This window comes from Megalops cyprinoides, chromosome 12, assembly GCF_013368585.1.
Source record: "Megalops cyprinoides isolate fMegCyp1 chromosome 12, fMegCyp1.pri, whole genome shotgun sequence".
Lineage (NCBI taxonomy): Eukaryota > Metazoa > Chordata > Actinopteri > Elopiformes > Megalopidae > Megalops > Megalops cyprinoides.
Genome location: NC_050594.1, coordinates 10548559 through 10561180, shown reverse-complemented (window position 1 = coordinate 10561180; position 12622 = coordinate 10548559). Strand labels below are relative to the sequence as shown.

At 40.1% G+C, this 12622-nt stretch overlaps 1 protein-coding gene and 1 long non-coding RNA gene across 2 annotated transcripts; both read left to right on the top strand.

The window, feature by feature from the left end:
* The first annotated feature begins 6969 nt into the window (after positions 1-6969).
* LOC118786549 lies at positions 6970-8691 on the top strand. Its single transcript, XR_005005348.1, has 3 exons — positions 6970-7042; positions 8293-8419; positions 8519-8691. It is a non-coding gene; the product is annotated as an uncharacterized LOC118786549 (long non-coding RNA).
* A 1384-nt stretch (positions 8692-10075) lies between these two features.
* Positions 10076-12385, top strand: LOC118786424. Its single transcript, XM_036541480.1, has 4 exons — positions 10076-10206; positions 10626-10791; positions 11324-11460; positions 11554-12385. Exons 1-4 carry the CDS (start codon positions 10192-10194, stop codon positions 12031-12033), a joined length of 798 nt encoding a protein of 265 aa, XP_036397373.1. The 5' UTR covers positions 10076-10191; the 3' UTR covers positions 12034-12385.
* Positions 12386-12622: the final 237 nt, after the last annotated feature.

The following is a 12622-nucleotide window of genomic DNA, read 5'->3' as shown; positions in this document are numbered from 1 at the left end:
TCTCTCTCTCCTCCTCCCTCTCTCTCTCTGTCCACAGGATTAGTGAAGCAGTTACCATGACAACCATTGTTCGGTATCTGAAAGGCAACGTGGGTACCTCTAGTTTGCCTTTGAGGCAGCGCAGGGATTGCACTGGGCTGGGAATGGCGAATTAAACTGGAGGCTGGAAAAAGGGTTTACACTTAAGACGTTTCAGTGCAGAGTCGGAGCAGAGATGGCATTCTGTCGGAATTAAGAAAAATGTCTGTGGTTATTTCTTTTGAATATTTAATATTGTAAGGATTTCCTTGGCAGAAGACTGTGCAATTGATTCCAAAGTTGATTGCAGTTACAGCAGTTATTGCAGTTATTGCTTTTGTCACGTTTAACATAGGGTAAAAACTATTTCCTGTGGACCTGTCTGTTTCTAGTCTTTATATAAGGGAAATGAGAAATCCGCCGCATCAGTGCTGAACAGTTCCACCAGAAATTCTGTGCCTGTTGGCTGAGCACCCCTGAAGTGGATGTGTTCTCTGTGCCGCTCCTGTGATGCTCTTTGGCCTTAACTTTGAGAAACAAATGTAAACAAAGTATGACCACTTCTTTCAAAACCATGTGGGTTCTGCTGATACTGATGAAACATCTTCTGTAAGAGAGTGACATGTGACATGTGATACTTGTTTAAACTGTTTGGGTAAAGATTGGGGACAGAGCGCACTGTGGTTAGATTGTCACACCCTTTGGTATGGTTCTGTGTGTGGAGCAAGGCAATGGATCATCCAGATCCTTCTCTTTCCCCCCAACCTCCTCACCTTTTCTGTGAGAGATATTTCTTTCTTCCTCTCTCCGTCTTCATTTCACCACTGCCACATTCCTTCTCCTCTCCTCTCATCTCTACACCTTTTGACTCCCCTTTTTCCTTCTCTCTAGCCTTGCACACGTCTACATTTTTCAGCAACACTTACTGCAGTGCAATGAAAACGTGGCCTTTCTATTCCATAATATTTGTCTGCATGTCACAAATATTGGGGAAAAAGCAGATAATGAGAAGTCCGTTTCAATTGTAGGGTCAAATGCATGAGGGAGAATGAGTCAAATGTATGCGATTTGGCTCGTCGAGCCTAACAAAATAAAAAGTACAACGTCTCTTTGTTTGTCTTGTATTTATTTGCGGAGCAGGTGCCCTTATGCAAGGCAAATTAGATTCAAATTTGTTCATATTATTCTCGTATGTAGCTGAACATTGAGTAATTGTCTCAATGTTACATCCACTACACTGCAACAAGGGATCACAAATAAGAGGTTCTAGTAAGAAGCCACTACTTTAAACCAGGCCCGGCGCTATGGGGTGCTTAGGGGTGCATTGCACCCCCCAGACGGACCTCAGTGCACCTTCAGTTGTCTCCTTATATTTTGATGTCTACATAGTATTTATGACTTTTTGTGCACCCTGTGGATTTCAGCTGCACCCCTCTGTATTTTCTTCTGGCTCTGAGCCTGCTTTAAACAAGGACATCAACAGCTATCAAATAAATCTGCCATCTATGTTTTAGTTGATGAATTCCACCTGATTTCATGAACAAAACACAGTGTTCAACATGAGAGAAGAGAGGCAACATTAATGGCCTCAATGAAGTAGCCTATGTAAGACCCTGAACTACTTCTCCATTACATTACATCATTGGCTTGTAGGAGACACTCTTATCCACAGTTACAATTTTTTTCCATGTTACCTATTTATAAAGCTGTTTATTTACTGAGGCAATTCGGGGTTAAGTACTTCACCCAAGAGTACAACAACAGTGCCCAGGCAGGGAATCGAACTGGCAACCTTTCAGTTAGGAGTCCTGCTCCTTCCCGCTATGCTACACTGCCACCCAAGCTGTCATGCATAACCAAGAGAAGTGGAGAGAAGAACATATTTGATATCAAAGATTTTGATGCCAATATATTACTACATTCTAGATGAATTTATCAGGTGTTCTTGTTCTGAAATAGGTGGTAAATGAATGCCACTCACTGATGTGCAGAAATTTGTACTCAGATGGCTGCGATTCTGCACGCTGTCTCTCCCTTTGCATCACTTAAATGATCAATAGTACTGAATATGATTTTATGATTAATGAAGAGATTTGCTGAATGTGATTTTCATGCAGTTATTGAATTGGACAGGATATATTTAATCAGATTTATATGTTTATTAACTCCTGCATTCCGTTTTCCTTTACACACACAGGGTTAATGTCAGGTGTGTCAAAATCATGAGCGAAATCCCGCTCTGTTAAACGTGCGGCACACGTGCAGCTAGGCCAGTTAAATCTCGCTGACACCAATAACTCTCCCACGTCCGCCGGCTGAAATCTGCCCGACGTTTAATTATCGCTGACTGTCAGGGCCGCTCTCCAATCGCGCGGCGTGTCTTCACAGAGACGCGAAGATGAGAAAGGTGTGATATGGGAATCGCTGATGGCAGAATCGCTTTTGATGATCTGCATTTGAATAAAACCATAGGGTAGCGGTTTAGATTTGATTAGCAAGGTCCTATACCCTGAGACGGCAACTTCTGCAGGGACAAGATCAGTTTTACATCTCTTCCTACCGCACAGTGTCCCCATCATTAATAATACAATTTTCTGTGTAATAATACAATCTCCTGTGAAATCAAAGGAAAGACAAAACAAACAGTGAGAGTATGAACCAGTCCTGCTGTTGTTACAATGAAAATACAAATCTCCGATTTCATTATAATAAAACTTCACTTCAAATCATTAAAATAGTATTTATGTCACAGCAGGGTCGGTGTCGTGGCAGTCCTCGAGGCAACCAAAAACATCAACTGTGGTAGCTCAGCGCAATTTTATCCCAGACATTTTTCCAATGCATAATGTTGAACAAATTAAATTTGAAAGAGGAAAAGCGGTAAGCAGGAGCGAATTTGACAGAGCATGGTGATGAACAGGAGATGAGTCTATCTGTCCCGCTGCCGCGTGAGGCGTTTCTGCCCCCTCCCAGCCAGCGTGCTGAACTGTTGCTGTCACGAAGGCAAAGCTAATCACCCATAGTTGAAACCATCATATGCGTAGACTGTTCATCTTCAATCGGCTGCTTAACCATACTGAAGAATGTAAAACGAAAACATGGCGGACTCGCGTTCTCGCACATGTAAACAGCAGTAGCTACATGGGTTGTTAATGTTCTCTGTTGCTTTTATAAATTAAGTGTGAGATGCGATGAATACTTGTTCATCACCTAGCCTAAGTGTAATGTTTGCTTATGTCTTCTAATTGAAATAAAATATTTACTTGGCTGGACTGGCATACTAGCTGCAGAAGCACATAGGTATTACAGCGAGGGAGCTGGCAAATTATTTGACCAGCCATATATTAGCGTTTTTGTTTGAACAACTTGCTTGCTGGCTATACACAGTAAGTTGGCAATTTATTTAACCGCCGAAGGATGTGGGAGCTATCTGGTTAAAATGACTCGCTTGTAATAAACAGCTAAGTCTAGCTATGATGGCCGGCTATTTATGTAGCCACCCTTATGTATGCACTCGCTGGCTATAATAACCATTTAAATTATAAGGCTAGCTATTATGGTTAGTTTGTTCGTTAAACAGGTTGTTACACCTGTTGATAACACATAGAGCTGTCCACTTGTGATCACCCAAGACCCATGTTAATACCAGGTGTGAACAGACCCATAATCAGAATTTGGCTTGCCAGCAATAGATGGTATCCACCAAGTGTTTTACAGTAGGTTAGTGAATGCTCTTTCTTAGCTGCTTTGTTGAAAAACTTACTTTCTTAGAATGCTTGCAGGGGCCAGCAGCCAAGCAACTTATCTGAGCAGCGCCTTTCCTCTGGAGCAATTCTGTAACAGAATGCCACCGTTGGCAGATACTAAGCGTGACGGTTACAGTGTCCCAAAGTGAACATTTTAGCCCTCCGCCGTTCACCCCTTCTCCTCACTGACTCACTGGCCCAGTGAGCCGCACCCAAAACTGCCCCTATCCTTCAACACCGTCACAGGAGGCCCCACTCAATATGAATATTCCCTGACACCATTGATTCACTTTGGCCAATTCAAGGTCAATTTCTTTAGTTTAAGGAGATCTCAGTTTGGTATTTCACTGCTAACAATGTTTTCAAGGCTTATTTATAAATTATGTTAACATTGCAGTTCACCAGATGTACCACACTTGACTTGGGAAGATGACTGCTTTTTCAGGATTCTCGTTTACAGTGGTCAAGACAGGCTCCACCTGGTGGTTAATGCGTGAACTACGTGGTATGATAAAGTTACACGAATTTTAACAAGAATATGCAACATTGTGAGTCCCATATTAGTTTAAAAAAAGTAATTGCCAAATAATTATTCCTATGATGTTATGATATTCATGCTGTGTGCAAAAAAAAAAAATCAGAAATAGTCTGACTGATTTACATTCCAAATCTCCGCTTTCACCTTCAGTTAAAAAAAAGCCTGACAAATTACAGAATGTTTACACACACAGTGTATAGCGGTGATTTCCAGTTGAAAACACACAAAATGATTGTGTTGTGAAGCCTCTGCCATTCAGTGCTGTGTGGATGAGCTGATCTCAGTACAGTGGAATGTCATCAGAGAGCTGCTCACTTCTGTATTTCCACCGCTTCAGATGTATTCTGTTTCTGCTTTGGGAGTAGAGTTCAAATGAACCGTCCAGAAATGCATGTCAGTAACCCCCTCACTCAAGAAATGCACTCTTCAATGTTTTGTGAGGTGTTTTGTCAGATATTCATGGTTGTCATTCATATGAGGAAAATGAGGAAACCTTGATTTAAAAAGGAAAGAGGTGCAGTGGTAGTCTAGAAATGTCAGAGATATTAATGACTGCTGATGGTAAAAACCTCAGTCAGGAACACAATGGACAATGAACTTCTGCTTCCTTCTCTGCTTTAAAAGCCTTCTGCTGTAATGACAGGAAACAACAGACACAGCAATGAGCGTTACTTCTCCCTGGCTGTGCAACCTGGGTTAGACCACACTGGCTCTCAGCGACACAGAGATATTTACTGTCAAATCTGGAGTGTGTGTCGCTCACAGGAGACACACCTGCAAGACGCCCTTTTTGTTCTTTTTAAATCAGGGTTGGTTTTAAACGTTCTGTTGTGTTTTTAATATTCTGATAAAAATAGTCCCATATCAGCCTGTGAAAGAAGCATTTTAAAAAAAAAAAACACTTTTGCATATGTTAAAACATTCTCAGATTAGCACAGAGTATGAAATATGGCAAAAAGGATTAGTCATGCATTAGATTTGATTGGCTGACACGTTCACTTTTTCTGTGAATGGAACACTGAACTATTTATACACAGTAAAAAGCACTATCTCTCACAATTAAGCAGTAAACCTCAGGATTACCGCTTTGACCAGGAAGTGCCCAGCTAAGATCACTGACCTCACTGATATATGAATTAGAAATGAAGAATTATTGAAGCAAGTCTAAAGGCCAGCACAAAATGGGCTGACTCGTAGCCCTTAGACGTTGGTCCTCTACAGCATTAGTCCCGAGCTTTAGAGGAGTCATTCTTCTCGTGAACAGATTTCACCACATCAAAGCACACATTTTCATTTTCTAACCTTTTTATCCGAACTTTGGAATTGCCAGCTTTACTCTCTTACTGCAACACCAAAGCATGGCAAATGCAATCCTCTGATACACTCCTCTGATATACACGTCTTATCTGACTAAGCCACATATATTTAACCAATGAGTCCCTAAAAAGTACTTCACTTAAAGAGTGAATTGATCCTCATGGTATTGGAATGGTATAATCTCTTCAAGTGATTCATTCATAGTGATTCATTAGCTTCATTGAAGCTAAAGGAGATTTATGTTTTTTGCATGCCTGTGTCAGAATTATACAGAACTATCTGCCTAACTTTGTTATTCAATAACTGCTCAGATATCAACAGAGTATTGTAAGCAATAGCTAATAACTATGCTTAACCATGATTATCTCTGTACTCATTGCTTTCCACTTTTCTGATACAGCATCTCATTGTATCGTATTGAACAAAAGGTGTCACTAGGTAACCCTGAGGTACAGGAAAGGAAGTTCAAGATCTTGAGAGTCTAGGTGCTGTGGAGATTTGGTACAAAATGTTATGGAGTGTCAGTGCTGTCCACTGTGGAGTCTCAGTACATCCCATTGTGGAGCTATGGTACATCCCAGCAAACTGCTTCCTGAATCTCTTTGCACTATGGTATAGTAGACAATAAGAACTGTGCACAACCTATCCTGAGAGATGTCTGTATGTCAAGTTGATTGACAAATTAGAAATGTCATATACATACCATTCAGCAGGTGAATGTTTACTTCCTGTTTTGATGAGCCTGTCTTCCTCTTTACTTAGTCATCTGTGTTCAAGCTTGTTCCTATCAGAACACATATCCATCTCTCCAAACCGTCAGTGCAATGTGAGATAGTGTGATATTGCTCTTCATAATAGCTGTTTTTCACCAACAGAATTTTAATATTTTAATATTCCTGCTGTCTAATGTATTTAACATATGTTACCAATTGTCATAGTTTTGGGAGATGACTTGCCAAATTAATAATTGTAATAATATATTTATCTTGCAAGAGTGCTCAGCTATTACAACGGTCAAACAGGACCCCACTCTTCAACTGTAAGCTTTGGCATTTATACTTCTGTTTTTTCATTTAGTCAGTTGTTCTTATCAGGTAAAGAAAAGGGGGAACTTTGCTCTCATGTAAAACACCACTAACAGTGAGACAATAGACATAAAACAACAACAATAACTAGTGTTCTCTTTGGCAGCTAGTGCCAAGTGTTCAGCCAATCACATTGAGGATGATTCACTTTTTGCGGGATGTTGTCTCAGCAATCCTGTCCATCACAAACACCTGCCACTGCTGGGTAAGGAAGTCCAGTATTTAAATGTCTCTAAAGAGGAAGCTGTTCTCCATAAGGGCACATGTACCAGCAGAGGAGAACAACTCCACCATGATGTCTAATATTGTGTTGCTGCTTCTTTCAATAACAGTTGCAGGTGAGTAATACTAGTAATCCAAATAATAAATGCAATTTTACTGCTAAGCATGCCGAATTTTAACAATTGAGATACGGTAGGTATTCTCTGAAAATCTTGCAGATGAATCCAGAAAATCACTTGTGTTTGATGTTTTCGAGACACACCTCTTGAACTCTCTTTAGATTTAGAGTTGTTCTCTGGGACGATGTTTATTTCTTATCATTATGGACATGTGACTTGAAATTTAGACTTCATTAATAAGGAAACACAGACAATTATTCTGTGTCATTCCTTTGCTAATTTTAGGGAAAATTGTCTATTGTCTACCGTTTTTAGTGAAAAGAGTTTTTGTTACATTGTACACTCTCCTAATTTCTATCCCATTCTACTAGTCACAGGTATGAGAATGAATGTCCCCATTCTATACTACAAAAGTGTTATTCTTGTCAGTGTTGGAAATGATTGTATTGTTGGCAATGTGCTAAATAAGCCTAAATAGGATTGGGCATGCAAGGTATGAGTATTTCATTTTTAGAGACAGTTATTGTTAGTTTTGTAGAGAATGGCCTGAGTCTGACAGTGCAGAGCACCCCCTGTCACAGCTGAAATTATTTTTGCCTTATTGTCTTCTCTCCCCGCTGTTTGTTTCTCCGAGTCCCAGTTCTGTTATCCTGTTCCTGTCATCTTTATTTTGTTGCACCAGTTTTCTTTCTGTGCTGCACATATTGCTATTAATGTACTTTATTAATAGAATTTATTTTTACCTACTCATTGTTGGTTTTTGACTATATTCCTCTGGATTGATGTTATTTGTCTCCCCTTCTTGACACCAGGATATTACTGTGGTTCTGAGAAACAGCGGGGTGTGCTTAAAGGCAGTTAATTCCAGTCGTAGTTGTGGGGGGTACTTATTCAAAAAGCTCTGTTTTCATTATTGCCACTGGGCTGATATTGAGGCCCCTGAGACACGAAGTGCGAGGATTAGAATGTAACTGGCAAAATCTTGTGCATGATCACCGGTGGTTTGTTCCAGGGGTAGATTTGCTCAGAGTTTGGGGGACCGCACACTCTAACATATTCTGAAACAGTGGCGTAAGCTACATTAGAAAAGAGCAAGGAGAGGAACTCTGGTATCCAGCAGATTATGGTCTCCTAATAAGGGCGTTCTCTGTATTTCAGCAAACCTGAGACTGAATGAGGAATTAAATGCTGTTTTGTTCCCTGTGCAGTTAGTCATTAGTTCTCTGTATATTGTGTCTTCTCTGAAGGTTGCGTGCCAGTTGCACTGAAGCCCGCCTTTGCGAATTTCACATCTAAAAATATGATGACTGCGATTGTGTGGGAACCAGCAAGTGGAAGCAGCAATGAGACATTGTACCAGGTGGAGTTTAAAGAGTGAGTACTGTGTCAGTGTTACAGTGCATCGGGCGGACTTCCTGAACATCTCTCCATCTGTCTGTCTGATATAATCTGTCCTGTATGTTTTTTGTCCAGATATGGAACTTCAAAGTGGACAACAAAAAAGGAATGTTGGAACACCTCCACAACATTCTGTGACATCACAATGAACGTGAAGCATCTGATGAACAAACTGTGTGGGCGTGTCAGAGCAGTTACACCCAGGTCTTCGTCTGATTGGGTGTCAGCAAAAATGTCCATTCCACTGAGAGATAGTATGTGTTCTATAGATATTCATAAACCAGTGATCTTTGAAATGTACTAGCCTATGTCAGAGAAGAGTAGACATATGGTACAATACAAAACAGTGACTTAACATTAACATGCACATTTCTCAAATTACCATGTTCTTGAGATGAGGATCTTTTCCCCTGAAGATACCAGTTCATCCCATAAAGATATTAAATGGTTCCCTTAATATATTAATTTGTTCCCACAAGTTAAGGGTTTTGTTCCCTAAAGATTTTTCTTTTTGGGCTCCATAGAATTCTGAGAGCTAGATTTGTGTAATAGTGGAGACAATATTACCAAGTAGCTGATGACAGTTGTCCTAATGAAACACCGTACAGCAACAGATAATAAGACATTATTTAAAACTATGTGCATTTCCAAAAGCTCAAAACTTTAATGAGGAAAACAGTGGAAATGATCCCATCCCTGAGTGGTAACCAGATGCAAAGCATTAAGGGCAAATCTTCTTTGATCTGTTTTGGGCAGGGTTCGAATTACTGGTGGGGATGGTAAAAACAATTTGTATAAACATTTATATATCCCTCTTACCTGTAATTGTGAATATTATAATATATTTCCTATGTTCGTGCCTAGAAGAATCTTGTAATATGATTTCAGGCACCCCTAAAGTGGACTATACTTTGTAATATTTACAATTACAGGTAAGAACATATATAAAAGTTTCGACCCCCCCCCCCCAGTCCCCCCAGTACTTCGAACCCTGGTTTTGGGGAAGGACAGGGGACTGAAGACCCACCTCTTCAGATTGCATCTTGGCTCCCCTACCCTATCAAAACTCTAATACTAGCTTGCATAGTCTTTGTATTCCTGTAGGGTATGTTGTATTACACTCGGGGATATTTTATTACTTAAGTATCCAAGAATAGTCAACACAGCATTGTGTGGGGGACTGACACCAGTACATTTGTGGTCTGTTGTGTTTTGTATGTACCGTTGCTCCTGGAAGTGGATACAGTAGTCCTGCAAGTCACTTTGAATTGCCTGAATGTCAACTAAGTGACAAAATGTAAATGTAAAATGTCATAATATTATATTCCTAGTAGCATATATCAGTTCTCAGCAGCTGGAGTAAAGGAGAGCAGGTCCCAGATTTTGTATAGAACATAAAACAGGGCTTCTGTGTTGATCAGGGAACTCCTTGGAGATTACTGTATAAACATCCTTACAGAACAGCATTAAAAAGCATACCCATATACCCCTTATAAACAGATTCTTTTCCTGTAGTTATTGTGGGGAATAAAACAATATGCACCCTGTTGAGTTACTGAATCATTCAATATTTATTCCTGTTTTTCATATTCAGTGACAGCTGCCTGTCTGTTTTCCTTCCCCCAGTGACATTCGATCCACCCAGATTGCATCTGGTTCCAGAAACAGACCTCCTGTATGTGCACATTCATTCATGGATTGCGAACATCACAGCTATAAAGAAGATAGAGTACGAGATTGAAGTTAAAATGAAGACTGGCGTGGTAAGTACTGTTCACTTTGATCAGTGGCACAGTGCACCATGCTGATCATCAGAATACACTTTGGGCACATGGTATAGTGATTGATATTGTTCTTCTGAACAAATCACTATGATAGGTATGATACGAATGATTACAATGTATGAGTCATTTCATATTTGTGTTCATATATACATACGAAACAATAGACACACCAAAATATCTATTATGAATATGAATGTTAATGAACTAATAAGCAGTTGGGCCACCTTTTGCCCTCAGAACAGCTTTAATTCTTCTTTATATGCTGTTATATAAGTTTAGTCAGAAATTGGACAATTCTTCAAGAAGGAAAGCCTGCAGTTCGCTGAGAGATGAAGAAGGTGGAAATCTACACGCTCTACATTCCAGAACTTATTTTTGCCATATTTCCATATGCCAAGGTAATTTCTACAAAGAAAACAACACGCAACACTGAGAAAATCCCTGCTCTGGAACCTGAGAAAGAATACTGTGTTTCTGTAATCTCAAATATCTGGATTGAAAAGGAAAAAGACACACCTGATAAGAAATCAGAACCTGAAGAGTCCTGTACATGGACTAAGACAGGTAAGTCCTCTCAAAGCCTGTGCTTCCCCATGCTGTAATCACTTCTCCTGGATATCTACGTATTCATTCTACCATAATAACTGGTGTTTTGTATTACAGATATCTCAGACTTGATTGCCGATATGTGTACTTTTACTAAATTTATCTGCAATGATTATTTTAGGTATCTTCATCTAAATTACAGTCACTTACTTGCAGATATCAGTTATTAACCTGTTGATATCTATAACTCAGTTCATATCTGCAATACAGATGTCTGTAACTGAGTGATAAATAGCTGTCAAAGTTATTGAAGGACATCTAGAGCTGAATTGTGGATATCTACAATAAAATATTTACATCAAAACAGTTGTCTATGGTGCCATGGTCTACATGGTCTACATGACACTAAAGTAGAAGGTGTAAACTTCCTGTTTAACTAATTCCTTGTTTGTGGGTGAAAACAGTACAGTTAGCAGTAGCTAAGTTTACATGGTTAATTGTATTTGTGACACAGTGCATGATTACTGACACTATCCTTTTCAATCAACAGATCAGAGGCACATGCGGTTGGTTATGCACGTAGCGCTAGGATTAACCATGACTCCGCTGCTGATATGTGCGCTGTTCCTCTATTTGTGGGGATACAAATCGATCTATCGACCCAAGGCGGCCCTGCCTTTGAACCTCGTAAGTCTGATTGCCTTTATTTATCAGGCGCCTTTCCGTAAATGAAATTGCAGACGCCTTCTGTGATCACGTCTTTCTTTCACGTGCATGCAGGTCTTCACAGCAGAGGAGCGCAAAACCTTGCAGAGCAAGTCTTACATCGACCTGAAGAAGTACGACCCCGATTCCATGGGCGCTGCCCACGGAAACGATATCCACGCGAAGGCCAAAGCCAACCATTACGTCAGGCTCCCGCGAAAAATGCTGCTGTCAGAGGCCTCAATCGTAAGCGACACTGACGTGTGTCCTGTGGAGTTCCTGAACCCGCCTATTCTGCCGGAAGACGTGTGCCACACACAACAATATGCCCCTCAGTCCTGGGAAGACCCTCAGCCTGAACCATCTTATGGAACAGTGCAGTGTGGTCCCAGATATCAGAACACAGGTTGCTCCGGTGTAGACACGCCCCATGACTACCGAAACATGCCGAACGTGCACCAGCTCTCTGCTGCCGGTGTTGACCTAAATACTGACTGCAAGTTGGCCTTAGGCCATGAACCACTTTACACCAATGCAGTGCACCGTTCTGAATGAGCTCCATCATCCTGCAATTTCTGTTAGTGTCGAGAGGGGGAGTTCCATGGATGATTTGGGGCAACTGAAAAGGTGTTCTTACTTATGGCAATATATGTGGTACATACTACAGTGTGTTGTGTAGGTTGTGGAGCTGGGCTTAGAACCATAAGGCAGAAGACATTTAATTATTTGAAGAGTGAACATTTGAAGCTTTGAGCATTTCATTCCATGTGAGAAGTTATGCTCTTAACTTGATACTTGCTTCAGTATATAGCCAGCTATTTAATTGGATCCTGGTTGAAATCGCTGTGAGAGAATGTAAAAGTGTAACATATTGTAAATAACTGCTCCTACTCAAAACTGAAAGCACTGTCACACCTGTATTTTTAAATGTTAAACTAGTTTATCTGGTAGCATCTGATAGTTCCTGTTTATATTTTTGGAAACTGGTAATAAATATATGTTTATTCACATATTCACAACACTCCCTTAAAGTGTGTTCATTATGAGATGACTTAATGCTCATGAGGTGTAATGTATAAAGAGTGGTATATTGGTAGGCTATATTATAAAATATTATGTACCATTCTTATAAGTTTATATGATT

What these genes read in the sequence shown, in the direction of transcription:
- LOC118786424 (XM_036541480.1), top strand. An exon ending in CTGTACATGGACTAAGACAG is followed by an intron (nt 10,792 to 11,323) that starts GTAAGTCCTCTC and finishes TTCAATCAACAG; the next exon opens with ATCAGAGGCACATGCGGTTG. An exon ending in CGGCCCTGCCTTTGAACCTC is followed by an intron (nt 11,461 to 11,553) that starts GTAAGTCTGATT and finishes ACGTGCATGCAG; the next exon opens with GTCTTCACAGCAGAGGAGCG.